Source organism: Excalfactoria chinensis, chromosome 2, assembly GCF_039878825.1.
Source record: "Excalfactoria chinensis isolate bCotChi1 chromosome 2, bCotChi1.hap2, whole genome shotgun sequence".
Taxonomy (NCBI): domain Eukaryota; kingdom Metazoa; phylum Chordata; class Aves; order Galliformes; family Phasianidae; genus Excalfactoria; species Excalfactoria chinensis.
Window position 1 is genome coordinate 131,968,843 of NC_092826.1, and position 19,908 is coordinate 131,988,750.

Genomic DNA, 19,908 nt, shown 5'->3' on the forward strand with positions numbered 1-19,908 from the left:
GGTTCTGTAAGATATCCCATAGATGGATGCAACTGGGGACTAACAGTACTAGGAATCCATGTTTCTTGTGGTGCACACACAAAATGCAGAGAAAAAAATATTTAATTAAAAATTAGTGTCATTTCCACACCAATTCATTATTCTTAAACCCGTAGGAAATAATAAGCGAGACAAACTGGAGGTGTATCTAACCTAAAATAAAATGCGACACAAGTTAGGAACTGAAGCAGTCATACACAGGAAAAAGGTCAACAAAGTTTACAGATCTTCAAAAGAAGACCTGGATGCCCTTTAGAGACTCAGCTGAAGGCAGGCTTAAAGTACAGAAGTACTATTCAGGTACTGACTTGGCCTGTGGATGAGTAAATGTCAAAATATATTGGAAAACATGCTTTGTTTTATAAAATAAATAAAGAAACAAAACTTATCATCACCTAAATATCCACTAATGCAGGAAACAAAGCATTTTTAATATTAAAAAGGCAAGATAAAAACCAGTCGCCAGAAATTGAAGTGAGTCCAACTAGGAAAGCACAAAAAGTTTAACAGGGAGGTTAAACACTGGAATGAGCAACATACAGGTTTTACCAAGGGCTAAGTTAATGAAAATCATTATCACTAGAAGAGCCTGACATGCAATCAGTCAAGTCTACTACAACTAATTCAAAATAGGCATCAGTGTAAAAAGGCCAACACAGGTGTGGTGGTCACAACAGACTCCTTCTGCCTTTGCTGGAGGATGATTTCTTTTCCGGGACTATAGCAGAACTGTGACAGCAGTAAACCACAAGAAACAGCCTGATTTTAATAGAGTGAATGTGCTCAGAATACCAAAATAACAGGTAATTTCTTAGTTCGTTTACTTTAAATACAAAAAGTCCCACATTCACTGGCACACACACACTTATTTTGAGAGAATATCACTGCATTGCACAAGGCAGCACACAGTAATTGTTTATCATTTTTTAAGCCAATTAGCTTTATAAAATCATACTCTCCATGTAAGTCTCTTAGCCTCTCAACATCAGTATCATTGCATTATATTCTAATAAATCATGTGCCATTTTGACTAGATCTTAAATCTAATTCATTATAGCTACTAAGGAAGGAATGTGAAATTACACTGTCCACCTACACCTCTAATAAGAAAACAGACACAAAGCATAAAATGGCAGTGAAAACAAAAAAATCTGATCAGGTTTGAAGTGTTGGTTTTCTCTCTGATTTTCAAAACTAAAAATTGTTCTTGGAACCAGGAATCACGTGCCTGATGCCAAGTCCTAAGAGCCAGAAGTGGTAGGGTGGTAGGCTTTCACCTGACTTCAGAGGCTGAAGCTCCCAGCCTCTTTAAATGAGAAGATTTTTGGAAGCTGTGAGCTGGAGCAGCGGACACCCAGTCTGGCAGTCGTGGCAGAGCTGTGGTGCCATCTGCTGACAGGTCTGCTGCCTCTGCTCACAGGCTCCACAGATACTAAAATATTCAGTACAAACTGCTTTTCCATTTCACACTGTGAGATGCTGAGCGCACTGAGTGCGCTGAGAAGCACTCACGCCCAACAGAAGCATTTTACAGCATCCAAGAGAGAAGCAAGCTGCAGCATCAAGTGCAGCACAAAGGGATGAAACTTCAATTCTGAGCCACTGTGCATTGCTCACATTCGATGACGGTTTGGATCTCAGATCAGAACAAAAAGGCAGCAACAACCTCAACTGAATATGTGAAAAAATCTGATTTTCAGAGAAAACTCCTAATTGTTCTCTTTGAAACATTACATAACAGTACTTGGTTTTCAAGACAGCACCTATAGCTGATGGTGTGATATTACTTATATGTTATATCTTTATAAAATTTATAAAGAAAAGTGATTTAAGGTATGAGGATGGCTTGTTGATTTATTTATTTTTATTAGTTATGCCTGTAGATTAGGGGTACTGCTGTAATACCGCTGATCAAACACTGTCACCACAGAGCAGTTAAGGTCAGAAGGGACCTCCGGAGGTCACAGGGCAGTTTGGGCTGGAAGGGACCTTAAAGACTGAGTTCCAAATCCTGTTGTGGGTAGGACTGCCACCCACCAGCTCAGGCTGCCCAGGGCTGCATCCAGCCTGGCCTTAAACACCTCCAGGGATGGGGTAGCCTATTCCACTGCGCCACCACCCTCTGAAGAATTTCATCCTACCACCTATCTAAGTCTCCCCTCTTTTAGTTTAAAGCCATTCCCCCTTGTCCTATCATAGAATCATAGAATCATAGAATTATCCAGGTTGGAAAAGACCTTGAAGATCATCAAGTCCAACCGCAGCCTAACCAGTACCCCATCTCTAAGAAAAAAAAAAAAAAAAAAAAAAACAAAAAAAAAAAAAACCAACCTCTGCTAAATCATATCCCTGAGTACCACATCCAAACAGCTCTTAAACACATCCAGGGATGGCGATTCAACCACCTCCCTGGGGAGCCCATTCCAGTACCTAACCACCCTTTCTGTAAAGAAGTTCTTCCTAATATCCAACCTAAACTTGCCCTGGCGCAACTTGAGGCCATTTCCCCTCGTCCTGTCACTTGTCACTAGTGAGAAGAGACCTGCCCCACTCTCACTGTAAGAACCTTTCAGGTACTGGAAGACGGCAATAAGGTCTCCCCTCAGTCTCCTCTTCCTCAGACTAAACAGCCCCAGCTTCCTTAGCCTCTCCTCATAGGGCTGATTCTCCAAGCCCTTCACGAGCCTCGTTGCCCTTCTCTGGACCTGCTCCAGTACCTCCATGTCCTTCTTGTGCTGAGGTGCCCAAAACTGGACACAGTACTCGAGGTGAGGCCTCACCAATGCCGAGTACAGGGGCAGGATGACTTCCTTAGTCCTGCTCAGCACACCATTCTTGATACAAGCCAGGATGCCGTTGGCCTTCTTGGCCACCCGGGCACACTGTCGGCTCATGTTCAGCCGTGCATCAATCAGTACCCCCAGGTCCATTTCCTCCACACAGTCCTCCAGCCACTCCGCCCCAAGCCTATAGCGCTGCCTGGGGTTGTTGTGGCCGAAGTGCAGGACTCGGCATTTGGCCTTGTTAAACCTCATTCCATTGGCTTCAGCCCAGCTCTCCAGCCTGTCCAGATCCCTCTGTAGGGCCTCGCTACCCCCAGGCAGATCCACACTCCCAGCCATCATCTACCAGACCATGTAAAAAGACAGTCCCCCACCCACTTGTAAGCTCCCTTCAAATACTGGAAGGCCACAGTGAGGTCTCTTCTCCAAGCTAAACAAGCCCAGTTCCTTCAACCTTGCTTCATAAGATAGGCGCTCTAGCTCCTCTAGTCACCAGTATGGCCCTCCTCTGGACCCAATCCAACAGCTCTGCATCTCTCTGCATCTTTCTTATGTTGGGAGCCCCAGTGCTCCAGATGTGGCCTCACAGGTGCAGAACAAAGGGGAGCAACCACCTCCTCCCCCCCAGCTAGCCACTACCCTAGTGATACAGCCAAGGGTAAACTTGACTTTTTGGGCTGCAAGCACACACTGATGGCTCACATACAGTTTTTTGACCACAGCTCATCTGGTCTGTGAAAGTGGGTCTTACAAAGTAGGGAAGTTAACTTAGTAACTCAAAAAGAGAACATAGTTTTGTCCATATTAGCAACCAAGTATATTTATAACTTGTAAAAAAACAAAAGTAAATATTAAAAAGAAATTGAAGAAACTGTTGCTTACTCTGTGTGGCCCTGAAAGACATTCACAGAATGGATAGAAGGATCTCTGAAATCCCACAGACGGAAAGTTGTATCACGTGATGACGTCACCACAAGACGCTGGGTGGGATGCGTACAACAATGTGTCAGCTCTTGGTCATGCCCTACAATCACAGATGAGAACATATAAGGTAATGAAAATAAGACTTTTCATTTCCACATATGCTTGGAATGGAACGCTGATAACCTCTTTTAGACTATCAGTAAAAGAGCGTTAATCATTTCAAATTCTGATGCTTCTGTTGATGTAAAGTTTAGAACTATACTTGAAACAAAACCAAAAAAGTACTACTCATTTTACGTGATTAGTAAATAACAACAGGTTTCTGCTACTCAATAAACTGTGAAGACAACAGAAGTATTTCACAAGAATTAAAATCTGGCTACATTCAGTTTAAACCCCAAATTCATGCTCAGGGGATTTACATGGCTGGAATTTTAGAAACCACTGCAACACCAAGCAGCAACGTGTTGTACACACTCACACCATACTCCAGAGAAATAAATTTCACAGTAAGGAATCCCCATAAAAATAAACCACCAATTATACCTTGTTTGAGTGAAGAAATACCTGTAAGAGAATGGACTAATTCAGAAGTCTCTACATCATACAGGTTTGCTGTCCTATCCCATGAAGCCGTCACTGCTTGCTTCCCCCCAACAAGCCAGTCAGCTGCTATGACCACTCCTTGATGGCTTTTGAGTGAAGTTAATGGGGCTCTGACAGTGGGGCAATCACTAGAACCATCTCCATCTCCATCAGGTTCATCTTTATCTGAGAACTCAAATTCATCTTCTCCAGACGCTTGCTATAAAATTCAAGAGGAAAAAGAACAAAAACAAATGGAAAAGAATGTCTCTAAGTTATGTTTTACAGTGTAAATGCTTTCTACTCCATGTAATGTGAATGTGGGAAGCTTAACTCTGCAGAACCTTATCTATTTAAGTACCTACTATCAAAATCATAGTTGAAGGGAAAAGACAGTTGAATCAAATGAATTTTTAATAACTTCTTCATTTTTAAATCTCTACTGAACTGTTTAAATATCTGTCCAACATACAGTCTGGAAAGCTTCTTCTGTAATTCCTCTCACTATATTACCCATGAGATTCACTCCCATGCATATTATCAATAGACTTTTCCCTTTATGTTTTTAAAGATCAGAAGCATCTAACAGGGCATGAGTCTTAATCTTCGGGAAGACAATCATATTCAGAGTCATGTCTTTATCGGATCAGTATCATGACATTGTCTTTCGGTCCTTAAATCAGAACTGCACGATGCCATGTAAACTGGATACAAAAGAAAGGCATTGATCTCTGAACGTTACATTACTTACGCAAGAGAAATGCACTCCTCTTTCACTGTATTTGGATGGGAAAAGGTAACACTTTCAAAATAGAAATTCCAAATCAACTCATCTGAATCTAACATTTGCCATGCAGAAATCTACCCATGCATTTCATATTACGTAGCCAGTTCTTGTCCCTACTTTGTTTACTGAGAAGCTCATGCTACAAACTACATCTGTCTTCACAACTTAGGAACGGCCACAAACAGCATTTGCCAGCCAGTAAATGTTATCCACAGGCTTCTTTTCAGTCAGCAATGTCAGACTGTAATTAATGCTGGCAAAGGTCAATTAGAAATCATATTTAAATATACAATCAAGGAAATGTCAAAGATACACAACTTTACCATCAGTTTTGAATTCATAGCAACTACAGTTCATTCAAATACCTCAGTAAGGTAAGCCACAAGAACTTAACCAGTTTAGAAATAATTTTATTATTTTTTATGATTTTAGTTCGCATGGAAAAACAGCATTTGCCACTTCATTTCCTTATATGCTTATTACTTTGAAAAAAGTCAGTTAAGGTACTTGAGCATCATGGTTTCTTCAGAAACATGAAAGGAATTACATTTTTTTTTTGCAAGATACAGAAATATACACGTTCAAATAAAACCTTAAACCCCCACCTTCTGCAATCCTGAAATCATGTAATTTTTAATTACGTATAAACATAATGCTCAGCACTACTATAACACCCATACCCAATGAAATTGCTGTGCAATTTGTTTAGTTGCAGCGAGTTGATTGCTTACATTGCAGTCTGCAGTTGGCTGAGGTGTAGGCAACTGTACTATGTATCTCCAGATGTGAGCTGTCTGGTCTCCAGATGCTGCACAAGAAAGCAAAAAGAAATTGAGGGGAAGAGAGAGAGGGAGCACTGATTAAATTTCCATGAACAATCAAAACAGGCTTTCATGTTACATATTTGGCAGAACTGTCTGCATAGCACCTTTTTAACAGACACTGTTACAACCTTTTAGGTAAGCAAGTCTCAGTGTTAATGAAATGGTTACTTCCCTGCCTCCAATACAGATGACAACAAAATGCTTGTAAAAAATGTAAGTAGCTACTAAATTAATCATTCCTGCAGTAAAACTATCTGCTTAAATCCTACAAATCAGAACACCAATATTACTGCTTTTCTAATAAATTGGATTTGAAGAAAGTATTTCATACAAGTGCCATCTTTCATATGCTATTTTCCAAATATGCTGAAGTTTCTCTTCATTCAATGATTTCTTCTTTTAAATGTTACTAGCCCATTTATATGAGAAAGGCTTGGGGCGGAGTGGCTGGAGGACTGTGTGGAGGAAATGGACCTGGGGGTACTGATTGATGCACGGCTGAACATGAGCCGACAGTGTGCCCAGGTGGCCAAGAAGGCCAACGGCATCCTGGCTTGTATCAAGAATGGTGTGGCCCTGCCCCTGTACTCGGCATTGGTGAGGCCTCACCTCGAGTACTGTGTCCAGTTTTGGGCACCTCAGCACAAGAAAGATATGGAGGTACTGGAGCAGGTCCAGAGAAGGGCAACGAGGCTCGTGAAGGGCTTGGAGAATCAGCCCTATGAGGAGAGGCTAAGGAAGCTGGGGCTGTTTAGCCTGAGGAAGAGGAGGCTGAGGGGAGACCTTATTGCCGTCTTCCAGTACCTGAAAGGTTCTTACAGTGAGAGTGGGGCAGGTCTCTTCTCACTAGTGACAAGTGACAGGACGAGGGGAAATGGCCTCAAGTTGCGCCAGGGCAAGTTCAGGTTGGATATTAGGAAGAACTTCTTTACAGAAAGGGTGGTTAGGTACTGGAATAGGCTCCCCAGGGAGGTGGTTGAATCGCCATCCCTGGATGTGTTTAAGAGCCGTTTGGATGTGGTACTCAGGGATATGATTTAGCAGAGTGGTTTTGTTTTTTTTTTTAGAGATGGGGTACTGGTTAGGCTGCGGTTGGACTTGGTGATCTTCAAGGTCTTTTCCAACCTGGATGGTTCTATGATTCTATGATTCTATGAAAGTCAGAACAGCAAGAGTAAAGCTATTCTACCTTTACATTAAGCATGTTTAAGAGCCGTTTGGATGTGGTGCTCAGGGATATGAGTTAGTGGAGGGTTTTTAGAGTTAGGGTTCTGGTTAGTCTGCGGTTGGACTTGATGATCTTCAAGGTCTTTTCCAACCTGGGTAATTCTATGATTCTATGATACCTCAGCTTAACTAGTACCAGTTTACAGCTCAGCAGGTTATTTCACAGTCCCTCTGTTTTTGAAAGAGATTTATTCAATACTGACCAAGATTTTCTTGGCTATGGACAAAACAAACATGCTCCTAATACTCAAGGGTAAAGCTGAGAGTTCTACGTTGAGATGAAAAGCAGTTTGTTATGCATGTGTACAGGTTTGGCACATAAACTGTACAGAAACGTGTTTGAAAAAATTTCTTATATAATAGACCAAGAAGGGTAGAAGAAAGTACAGATGTCAGTATGGTATGATAAACACAGATAGAATGATATAAGTCTGATTTCTTATTCCTTAAAGAAATAGTAATTTAATCAACAATGGTACTGACAAAGTAGAAGAGAGAGGCCCCTACAACACCAAAAAGACAGTAGCAAACAACCAAACAACACATTTATTTTTCCGAAGTGATTAAACAGTCACCAAATGAAAAAAACCAACATACATACCTGTAAGAGCCACTTGCTCAGTTGGATGAAACTTTATGGAATTTACTGCGTAAAACAAAGCAGAGCTTTAAGCTAGAGTACTAAAAGAACTGTTTTACAATGTTTTATCATTACGAGTATTGAAACTTCAAGAAGTCTTCAGTTTTAATTGACTTTCTGTGGGATTGCAACCTCTTAGTTGAGAGAAACCATAATATTTGAACACATAAGCCTATGCAGTATCAAACAAAACAGTCACAGAACGGCTTTGGTTGAAAAGGACCTTAGAGATTAGTTCCAGAAAGTCAATTACAGATACCACAATGCACATTTTCTAGCAAATTATTTCCTGAACCTACTACAAGTGTTTCATGTTAAAGAGGACGAACAAACTACATTCAAGCAATTGTGTGCAAGCTGACTGGAAATAATGCTATAGATTTCCATAAAGGGAATTATTTATAACTATTCCTAAGCTAATCATTAAACTTACTATGTATGACCATCAACTTCCTCATTATCACTAAAAATTGCATGAACAAATGGCCGAAGATCCAATGCAAATAACAAATTAGATTTCAGCCCTACAACTACATGTAACTGAAGCACGATTGTTTTAAAATACAGTCCTGCGAGAATTATGTCAGCCTACAAAGCTGCTCTTCATTTCTTATTTCAATGAATAAGATTTAATTACTTCACATTATTAAACATTTTTATTTGCAAAACCCAAAAGCTTCACTTCGACAGTTCAAGAAAGTACTTTAAAATCATTTGTGTTCATCATTTAAGTAAAATAGATGCCCATGCTCTCAAGAGAATGCTGGAATTTGCTGAGTATTGAGTTGAAAAAGATACTCATCGTTCACACTAAATCACCTCAATGGTGTAATAACTGCTGACATCCAACATTTCAAATCAACTGCCATACATAAACAAGTCAACAAAGTTTTACTAAATAAAAGCCATGAAAACTGGAATGTAACATTGTTCTTTTTTTCCTTGGTTTAAACATAGTTTAGGGCCTTTTATTAATTTCATGATTACCCAAGCAGCAATTGAATAAATTAAATAAATAAATAAATAAATAGATCCACCAGTGGTTGGAGTTTTTCAACCACACTAGTGGTGCTCCCTCGGGCTTGGTTTCAGGGCCAGTTTTCTTCAATGTTTTTAATCAATCACCTAGACACAGGAGTTGAGTGCATGCTAAGTAAGTTTATGTATGATAATTAAGAGAAACCACCGACTCCCTTGAGGGTTGAGAGGTCTTCCAGAGATGTCTTAATAGATGGGCAACCATCAATAACACGAAAAATTTAACAAGAACAAATGCCATATTCTGCACCTGGGGAAGTGCAATCCTGGAAGTATATATAAACTAGGGGACAACTGGCTCGGTTTTGGCTCAGAATAAGCCAATATGCCCTGTCACCAGAAGAGCCAACTGTATCCCAGAATGAAAAGAGTAGCTAACTTATCAAAAGTAATTGTCCCTCTGTATTCATCATTGATGTGGCCTCACCTCAAGTACTGCGTGCAGTTTTGGGCTCCACAATATATGAATATAGAAATAATAGAAATACCCTTCTTTGGACACGAGATGGTGAAAGGACTAGAGGATATGACTGATGAGAAGCTGAGGTACTTGGTTTGTTCAGCTTGGAAGAGAACAATGGGTGACCTCATTGCTGTTCCCTCATGGGGTAGGAGTAGACAGGGAGGTGCCTATCTCTCTGTAGACTGCCTACAGGATGAAAGGGAATTGCTCAAAGCTGTGTCACAGAAAGTTCAGACTGGAAAATCACCAAGAGCGTAGTCAAACACCAGACCAGGATCATCAAGGAAACCTTGACAACCCCAATTCCATTGGCATTCAAGAAGCATTTGGACAACAAACTTAGGTAACATGGTTCAACTCTTGTAATTGTGCCCATAAATTTTCTGTATATGTCACTGTTCATTCATTCAGAATTTACATAATGATCTTAATACTCTGATCTAAAAAGAGAATCACATTAGAAAACATTCATTGTATGAAGACTGATGGAATTTTACAATTAGCTTGCTAATTGTGTAGGCAAACCATAATGTAAAACCACAATAACCATTTTTGCAGGAGTCCACAAGGCACTTTCCCCTCCCAAAACCACTGTTTTCCAGTTTACACAACATGCTCCTATCTTACCTGATCCAACATGCCCTACATACTTGACAAGGCACTTCCCCGTTTCTATGCTCCACAGCAAAGCAGTATGATCTACAAAGATTGAAAAGCAGCAGTAAATATTTGTTAAAAACATATACTTTTCACTTTTACTTCTTATTCAACAAGCAAGTTAACTCAGACTGTAAGGCACACCAAAGTGTCCTCAATTTCTATTTCCTCTTCAAAAAACTGAAGAGTCAAACTGACCAACTCCAACTGATTACGGTTTGTTGCAAACACACAGGCCTCTAGACTCATTTTTGGATCAACACGGATACTACTGAATAAGTCAGTAAATCTGTTTCTTAAGTGGAGAGTGAGGAATCGAATTAGATGCATAACAAACAACAAAATAATGTTTTCAGCCGCCTCTAGATCCTTAAACAACAGCCCAAAGTACGTAAGTACACAAGAATATGCAAACTATGGCACCTATGTCAGCAGTTTCTATAATGCTAACACTGACAGAGAACCTTACAGGGACCACTGAATACAGGAGTACAGCACTGTGTGCAAGACACCACTTCAAGCAAGCAGCTCCAAGAACCATCCATTAACACCATCCAGCAAGCTAGAGCTGGTCCTAAGGGACCAGCATCAAAGCTAACTGACATATACTTAAGAACAAGAAGGATGTCTGAATTTTCTACAAGATAAATGCATTTCAAGGAAGGTCCAAATTTATTTTTGAGCTCTTTTAAAGCAACTCTTTCAGTGTGCTATTCAGTGGTGGAACAAGGAATTCAGGTATGCTCTTGATGTACCTTGCTATTATTTAGAGATTAAAGCAGAATATTCTGAAGGTGCAAGTAACACAACACCTTACCAGCAGATGCGGTTCCCAAAACCACTGGCTGAGTTTTCGCAACACTGACATCCCAAATGCCATCCCTGTGGCCAACATATTCCTTTACCAGCTGACAGATGGCTCTTGATGTTGTAGTTTTAAAACTGGATACAATCTGAAAGAGCAGAAAGATCAAATTTTTTCCACACAGATACAAGATTATGTATTTCATAAACACAAATAGATACTAACTTGTTCATACTGATTCTTTCATTTTCTTACAGTTCACTATTGCTAAGAAATTGTCATTTGATGGTAGGAAAGTGATTCGCAGTGCAAACATACTTGATTTCTTACAGCATGCCCCGACTTACAGAAGGCTAAACTACTCCATACTACAGTAATACAACCTTGTTGGAGTAATCAGTTGCACAAATGAAGTGCAAACTTCCCATCAGGTGTGGGTAAAGGATTAAAAGAAACAAAAACAAAACCCTTTCCTTGTCTATTCCCAAACAACTTCATCTGACAACTTAAAGACAGTCCATGAAATTGAGTGTATTGTCTTTAATAATAAGCACTATGGCTTAATTCCAATATAATACAGAAGCATTCCGTTTCACAAACTCACCACCATTTTTTTTCCAGAATTGTAAAAAGCTGATCACATCAAACACTAACCCACTAACCTGAGAGCACATGCCAGATTCTGTGTAATAACACATTTTAAAGGTTCATCAGCATTTAGATGAGTTTGACGAGTACATTCTCACAGTGTTAAGGGAAAATAGAGAAGACTTAAATTGGTATGTGCATAAATCACACTAAATTAAAGGAAGAAAAAATGTAGCAAAAATGGGAGAACTACAAGATGCCATAGTAGAAGAAAACTGAAAACTCCAGACAATAAAGGTATCGCTTTGAGAAAGACTTGCTGAAAAGCTTTGTTCAAATAAAAACAAGCAAACAGAGCAATTCTTCAATGCTTTGCTCAGCACGCAATTATGGGAACGTATCTATCTACATGACCTGTTGATTCAAAACCTTTAAAAAGTTCAACACAAACCACATCTCAAATTTGTAAAAATTAGGAAACTAATTGTCTACATTTCAAATACAGTAAAAGATAAAATACAAAAAAAATAAAATTAATATCCTATTAGTTTGTGGTAACAAAAAAGGGTCTGAAGCACGTTGTTAAAGCAAGTTACATAAGGTTTTTACAAGCTGAACGACATCTTTAAGACTTAAAGCTAGGATATTCCAAATCCTGAGCACGACAACTTCCCAGTGATAAAATGACAACGCCCTATCAGAATTCCAAATTAACTGTCAGCATGAATTCCTATTTTATATCAAAAGAAGCAATAATCATTAGGGCTGTACTGAAAGGAAAATAGGTAATGGCAAACATTAATAGTTCGCACTACAGAGTTTCATAGGTCTTCACTATAACCATATGGATGAGACTTTAACACAGAACATGGCCCTTGAACTAAACTGAACTGCACATGAGAAATGGAACAGCAAAATCAAGTAAACATTTAGGGACTTACACAGTGCTCCTCTCAGATTTCAAAAGAAGTTTTTCAACTCTCAATCCTATACTCAAACTACACTTGCATTCTGTTAATCTAATTTTGAGTCAAATCCTCATGCAAAAGTTTCTGGAGAAAAACCCCTCTCCTACTAAGCAACAAATACAAACGTTTCCAAAACTGCTGCACAGTTCAATAATTATTTAATGGCAGAGCCATAATACTTCCTGTTAGTATAAGCCATTTTCTACAAACACAGGGAATCAGAAATTCAAGAGCACTACATACCTATAGACAGATTCTGATTTAATTGACACTTTCTCTACACATGAAATCTCTGTTTCTTTGTTTGTGTTTGTTTTTTTTTTAAGTCCTACTAACTGTTCCTCACTTCATACAACAGTTACTGGCTCAGATGGTGTCAAGGTTACTTCTTGGTTCTTTATGCATTCATAAACATTTTTCCAAGAACAGAAAGCAAATGTTTAAATGCCATGCAACTTTCTACAGGCCTGAGGAAAGTTTCTAAATTATTTCAGCAGATCTCAAAGTTTTGTATGGAAATAACTAGGTAATATCTGACTGTGTTTCAGCTTTGTCCTATTTGTTAAACCCATATAATTTCACATACTTTCTCTATACAGAGAACTCAGTTCTCTGCAAGTAAACTCAGTCAAATCATTTCTATTTCCCGCATCAAAATGCAAGTTCTATTTAAAGAACAATTGCTTGTGCATATGCACACATTCTCCCCCCTCCACCATTCATTTTTTTTTAAATATGAGTAGTTACTGTAAAAAAGGTAATAGAAGTAATGAGAAATTGATGCATCCAAGATAAAGATACTGTTCTTCCTGAGGCAGATCTACATAAAAAACAGCACTACTTAGCTTAAAGAAACTATAATTTACCACTTAAGATAGCCATTATTAGTCTCATGAATACACACTGATGAGTAGAGGTTTAATTTGTCTCATACCTTGCTAGTAGATGCCTTGTAAGTTGTCTTTAATTTCTGTGAAAGTTGACTGGTACTATGGCTAGCTGTTGAGACAAATAAATTCAAAGGAAGATATTTCAAACATTAGTTTATTTGTATAAGTAACTCAACAACAAATTCCAAGTTTTGGTCGGCCAAACACAGAGAAATTACATTCAAAAATCTGATTTAAGATTCTTTGTGGTTCTCTGACCTTTTGTTTTTAGTTGTCCTTTGCTCAGTTCAGCTCCATCAATTGTCTGTCCTTCGGCTGCTAAGCGTTCATTAAGTGTATCAATCTCTCTACGTACTGATAACAAAAATTCAAATTAGTACAATAAAAGAAGCACCATTAACAATATCATTAACATTCTAAATAAGATGTGTTATGGTTAGCAAGTAATGTTAATTTTATAGAAGCAGTTCTTAAAGATAGTTCTTAAGATTCATGCTGAATCTTCCAGAGATCCACCTTGACCCTTTCCAAGGAAAGCATTACTGGCTTCTAATTAATTATTTTTACTATTAAAAGTCACTAAATATTAACAAAGCAACTTCTGTTAGATATATGGTGACCTACACAAGTCCAATAGAAAGCAGAAAACTTACTAACTGTGTAGCTAGTACATTTATGGTGATGTACAACACTTCTTGGCAAAGACTTTATTAATCATCAAATAGTATTCTTCCCTGACCTCCTGTTTACTGCTAGAGATTCCACAAAACAGAGTGCAAACATATGTTTTATACTTTGAGAAACATTAAAAGTGCAGAAGAATAATGTATACATTCTACATTTAAGTGTTTTAGAAACATTAAGTACCATCAGAATATTTTTTGCACATAACACAAAGCATTCATGTGAAACAAGAATGTGCTTTTCTCTCAATTGCTTATATCTCTCGCTAGGATCATTTGAGCAACAGAGAAACAGTACAGCAAGATCGGGTACTCTTAAGAGATTTCCAGTTTCTTAACTGGTTTAAATGGTCTGATTTCACTTTATAAAGAACATTTTCCGTGGCTTATAGTTATTTCTTAAAATCTGGGTTGATATCTTTAAACATCTTCCTCAGGTCATATTTCACTGAAAGTCTTTAGCCAGGCAGTTTTCAGCTGTTCTCAAGAATAAGGGTCTGCCTTTCCCACAAATTCTTACAACTTCTTTAAAAAGGTCATTTTGTTCCCAGACTTTGACACAAGACTTTCAGATCAGGGAGAACATGATCCATTAAGACTGTGTTTTTTCCTCAGAAACCTCAGTCATAACCACTAAAAAAAGCCAGCTTTTGCTGAAAATGAGCAAAGCAGGATTCTCTCTCCTGTGTTCCTGGTCACGAGAACCTAAACTTACTCAACACAACATGAAATAGAAGTAAACAAAGACAAACTTGTAGTAATAGATGACTGAAACAAACAAATCAGGCAGATTAAACAGCTGAAAGAATTAAGATTGCAGCCTAGAAGGAATTATAAGAGACTAGAAATCAGTTGTAATAAGTGAAAGAGAACTTGAGATTCTCCAGTGAATGTAACTGCAAGACCAATGTAGGAGTAAGACCAAGAGCCAAAATAACAGACTGAAAACTTGGAAGTCATCCTGGGGGCTGAAAGATCACAAGTGCCAGGAGTGAAATATAATGTTCTGCTGAAGGAGAAAGATGCAGAAGTAAAAGAAATGGTTTTGATGGAAAATTATTACCCTCTGAAGGTTACAAGCAAGTTCACAGCTTGCTTTTCAGACCAGATTTTGTGGAGTTTCATGAATGTTTTGTGTGGAGAAAAAAAAAAAATCCAAGAACAAACTTTTCTCGCTTCCAGCCAACTTCTCAGCAGGAGACTGAAGTCAGGTGTGCAAACTCTCAGTAATGTAAAAAAAAGTGTAGCGTTGAGAGCATTTAACAAATGCAATCTCACCTTTTTAATAGAAGAAAAAAGCAGCACGTTTCCAATAGCAAAGCAAGAATGTTATTGTAACTTGTATGTTTGGTTTAACTGTGAGAATAGCTTAAGCATGGAAAAAAGTTTGACGTGGAGCCAAGATAGATGGGTTTGACAGTTTAGAAGTCAAGTTTCCAAAATCCAACAAGAAAAATTTAGCAGCGGCTTTACTATACAGCTGACTGTGTTACTCCAGTTCATACATCAGCTTGGATCACCTTCAATATGTTACGGTACATATGTCATATTTTTTTGCAGATAACACTTGGGAGATTTTAACTGAGTGCTCAACTTCAAAACTCATGACCAGCTGCAGGTGTTACATGATGCACTAACAAGCGTTTTCAATACAAGTTCAAAACAACTTCTAAATTCCTCACAGAAAAACTCAAATTCATTATATTACAGCACTCAGTGCAATCTTTTCAAGTACTATATCCTAGACACAACGAGTTCTTAACTATATACTTACATTCCAAATTTTCAATATATAAATTCTCAAACTCCCGCTCTATTTGTCCAAAAAGTTCAAGGAGTGTGTTCCGAACAGAAGATGGTAGTTTAGAATCCTAGGAGGCAAAACATGGGGTTTTACATTTAGTCATATATACAATTAAACTTAGCATTAAACTAAAGATGTGTATATAAACATCTCCTGCAATCGTGTTTCAATCTTAAGCCCACTTTAAAAGTTTTGTGCCTCCTGACAAAAAGGAAACTTAAAACTTCTGGCAAGTAACAAAATAAAAAGACTGGGGACGTTTCTGTAGCACATAAGGTAATTCGTGTTATGTTCTCTTTCAAGGGAAAGAACTCAAGTGCACAGACATTTTTTTTCTTTATTATTATTTTTTTTTACTACAGAACAATTATTAAAAAAACATTATAGAAAAAAAGTGAAAAAAAGTTGTTAAATTGTCAAGATGCTTCTAGTCCAAGAGGAAGAACATCTTTGGTCGGCCAAGTATTTCAGGAGTTGACTATACATGACTTAAGGTGTTCTGCGATGATACCTTCCTCACTAAAGCTTTAGACAAACTCAACTTTTAAATGGTTACCTACTCTTATCACTAACTGTAACTAAGCATGAAAGAAACTGCAATTTCTAATCCTTCTGTCCCCACGTATTATTCTAGAAATCTTCACAGAAAATACTTTGAGGCAGATTTACAGAGAAAGGCTGAATTTTTCCTCTGCAGAACTAATATAACGCTTCTGAGGCATAAAATTAAGTACACAATAAAACCTCTAACAAAAGATGTAAATGACTTCAGTACGCAGCTGGCTCACAAGTTTCTGTAGGCAGCTGAATTTTATTGACTTGCCTACAAAACAGGGCTCAACACCATGTTTTCAGTAAAGAAACACACACTGTATCCCAACCAACCAAGTATTGATTTCTGCTGGGACTCAAGGTGAATCAGTGCATCCATCACCAAAAGCTGTTGAGAAGACAAAGAGTAAAGACAACTGAATGTAATAGACTGATAAACTCAAGATGCAGCACTAACAAACATCTTGTAAAATTTTAGCAAAGTACACTACTGGAAAACGACAAGGTAGAAAGGAAAAAATGTAGACTAACGATGGTATAATAACTGCACTAAATCAATCTATAAGCTGCTCTAGTCTACAAATATGAATCAATGATTGAGCCATCCTAGTGCTATATGCAAGTAAATTCTACTAAAAGTATTCTTTTCTTCAGTCGCTGGTACACTACAACATGCAGCTGGCTTATGCAGTTATTACTCATCTACTCAGCCAACTGTTTCAATAACAGTTTCAGCCTAGAGAGCCTTACCCTAACAATAAAAAGGCCCAACTACTCCTTTCCCTGAAGGCATTCAAGGTCAGGCTGGATGTGGCTCTGGGCAGCTTGATCTGATGGTTGGCAACCCTGCATACAGCAGAGGAGTTGAAACTAGATCATGTGGTATTTTTCAACCCAGGCCATTCTATGATTCTTTCCAGCATAACTGTCATGTCAGCATCCACCTATCAAATACATCGGGCATGTGCATTTAAGCAACATTAAAAAAAAAGAGAGAAAGAAAGAAAGCACAAAAAAGTATTTAAGTTCAAAGTCTTGAAACCATCAGCTAAATAAAAAAAATAATAAAATAAAATAAAATAAAAAATAAAAAAAAAATAAAATAAAAATAAAAAAAAATAAAATAAAATAAAATAAAATAAAATAAAATAAAATAAAATAAAATAAAATAAAATAAAATAAAATAAAATAAAATAAAATAAAATAAAATAAAATAAAATAAAATAAAATAAAATGGAAAACCAATCTGCTTCTGCCACAATGCAGATCACTATGCCACTATTAAAGGTCTTAAATTACAGAAAAACCATTATGGAACATAACATTAATCCAGGACATCACCCAAATTAAAGGGAACATCATTATTTCAAAGGAAGTTTAAGGACGATTATGGTTTGTTTCGTTCTTCAGTGTTCCAGCAAAGCCAAACCAAAAAGAAATTGTTTCCATGCCTATAAACTGAAACACGAACAAACACGCACGGTAGCCATTAGAGGGCAGCAGGCATCTTTGCTACCAGAACTTAATATTCTAGCTCTCACATTCAGGATGACTATCTTCAGAAAGCCAGGTTATTTATGGACATCGAGTTTAAGGACAAGAGCAAGAGAAACCAGTAACAGATGCACACAGAGCACACCTGCTTTGTGCATGATTCAGTCTTATATGAATGACGTGGTACTTTCAGCTTGCTACTTTCAACTGACAGAAACGGGCACAGTGCTGACAGAAGTGGTCCTGCGCTCCTCACATCACCTCACAAGTTAAACACTGTTAAGAGAAACACTAAAGACTGAACAAATACTTCTGATTCAACTACCCACTAATTCAAGATTATAAAAGAAATTCAGTTATCCTACTAAAACTTCAGAATATAGGGAAGGTTTTTAACCTCCTTCTCAAGGCCTGAAAGCAACAGCAAATCTAAACCAACATGGTAAAAAAAACTTTACCCAGATCTCGTGTCGTTTACAGCTCCATTGTGAAATAGCACTAATATTCTCTACATGTTAGAATTGGCCAGTGGGCTGTTCAAGGTTAAAAGTCAACAAATTAAGAAAGATAACTGATAAAGCATTTAGAAACTCTACATATCATAATGTAATACATTTGTAGAGTTTGATGAGAAATACCCAAGTAGGTTAATACTTTGTTTTCTATACAGATGTGGTAGCATGGCTTGACCTCTCAGCTGCTCTTCGTTCCTGAAGTAAGGTTGCAAATGTTTTCAGGTACAACACAAGTAGTATCCTGTGCAGGAAAGTATTTAGATCCAACTTTTGCATGACAAAACTAATACTGTAATTAACTGAATAACATATTCAGTAGGAAAGCCTGTCACACCAGTAAAATACAAGCTGTTCACTTCAGAGTACCTGCAGACAGCCCAGAAGAAGAAGTGAGGTTTCTCACAGCTAAAGGGTATTTCAAAATATCTCCCTGATACAAATCAAGTTTTACATCATCTTTGCCAGCCCTACCTTAAGGTTGCATATTCAGTTTGATACTAAGTAATCTTCTAACTGTTATTTGCTTAGGTTAGCCAGCACTGCTTTAAACTCTTCCCATAGGAGTCTTAGCTACATCTAATTTCAATATCGTAAAGTGAAGCATTCCGAGTGGCTCCTGACTACATTTACTACAGAGACTGACGTGATTATAAACATTACGGAAGTTTATGATTGCTGTTCATTCACTTAAATTTACGTGCACAGAAAAACTGCATCTGCAATTGAGATGAGCTCAAAAACAAAACAAAAACCCCCACTGAAAAATGTAAGTTAGCTCACACCTGTCAAGCAGGAAGAAATACACCCAATTAGAGAGTATTTCACCCTACAGAAAGGAAAGCCAAACTGCATCCCCATCAATACCTTCCCTTTCAGAGCTGTAATAACAAACATTTCGGTTTATTCATAGTCCTGAATAACTACTATTCCAAATTCAAACTTACAAAATTGTGTATCAGTCTTCAACTTTGAGATGTGGGGAGATGGCAGGGGGAGGCACAGCACGCTGAACATGGTGTTTCTTTGTTAATGGTTTTATCACTCATGTAAGAATACATAAAAGCTAGTAAAAGGTTACATCAGCCTGGAAACAGCCTGAAATACCACCAGTATCGGCATCAATAGTCCTTCAGAGATGGTCAACACCAAAAGCAAACAAGTCTGCTGTTTCTCCAGCTTTACTAGATGTATTTCATTACTTATTTTCATTTGTTGTTGTTTTTTCCACATAGAATACACTATTCAGAATAAAAAACACCCCCCTAGGTAGGTACACCTAGGCAGTGGTGTATTACTTTACCTGCCCTTCCAACATGTCTCTCTGCAGTCCTGCCCGTTCTTGCTCAGAACTGTTGGTTCTTCGGATCGAAAGACTGTGCGATTTGCGTTTCTGCTTTGCTTGGCGAGCAGATGCACAACTTCCACTTTCTATTGGCATTACTTCAAAAAAACAGCTTCACAGAGGCTCCTACGATAAACTAAGGACAAGCATTAAATGTCACTGATTGCTCTGCCAAAGCAACTACAGTTTAACATTCTTCCTCCAAACAAAATTATGAGGTACGCTACATTTTGGAGTTGTTTGGGGTTTCATTAAAGCAGAAAGCTCCTTATTACTTACAACTCCTTGGGAAACAACATT

General features: G+C 37.9%; 1 protein-coding gene across 3 annotated transcripts in view; it reads right to left on the reverse strand.

The window, feature by feature from the left end:
• The window catches only part of WDR37 (WD repeat domain 37), a 39,486-nt gene that overhangs the window by 11,023 nt on the left and 8,555 nt on the right, over positions 1 to 19,908 (reverse strand). For all 3 annotated transcript variants that reach the window (XM_072330162.1, XM_072330164.1, XM_072330163.1), the window contains 10 exons: positions 19,567 to 19,744; positions 15,676 to 15,772; positions 13,477 to 13,572; positions 13,263 to 13,327; positions 10,785 to 10,920; positions 9,938 to 10,009; positions 7,771 to 7,815; positions 5,850 to 5,926; positions 4,314 to 4,551; positions 3,705 to 3,846 (listed from right to left, as the gene is read on the reverse strand). In XM_072330162.1, coding sequence (XP_072186263.1) covers positions 3,705 to 3,846; positions 4,314 to 4,551; positions 5,850 to 5,926; positions 7,771 to 7,815; positions 9,938 to 10,009; positions 10,785 to 10,920; positions 13,263 to 13,327; positions 13,477 to 13,572; positions 15,676 to 15,772; positions 19,567 to 19,704 — 1,106 coding nt within the window. In that variant the 5' untranslated portion in view covers positions 19,705 to 19,744. The remainder of the gene's footprint in view (positions 1 to 3,704; positions 3,847 to 4,313; positions 4,552 to 5,849; positions 5,927 to 7,770; positions 7,816 to 9,937; positions 10,010 to 10,784; positions 10,921 to 13,262; positions 13,328 to 13,476; positions 13,573 to 15,675; positions 15,773 to 19,566; positions 19,745 to 19,908) is intronic.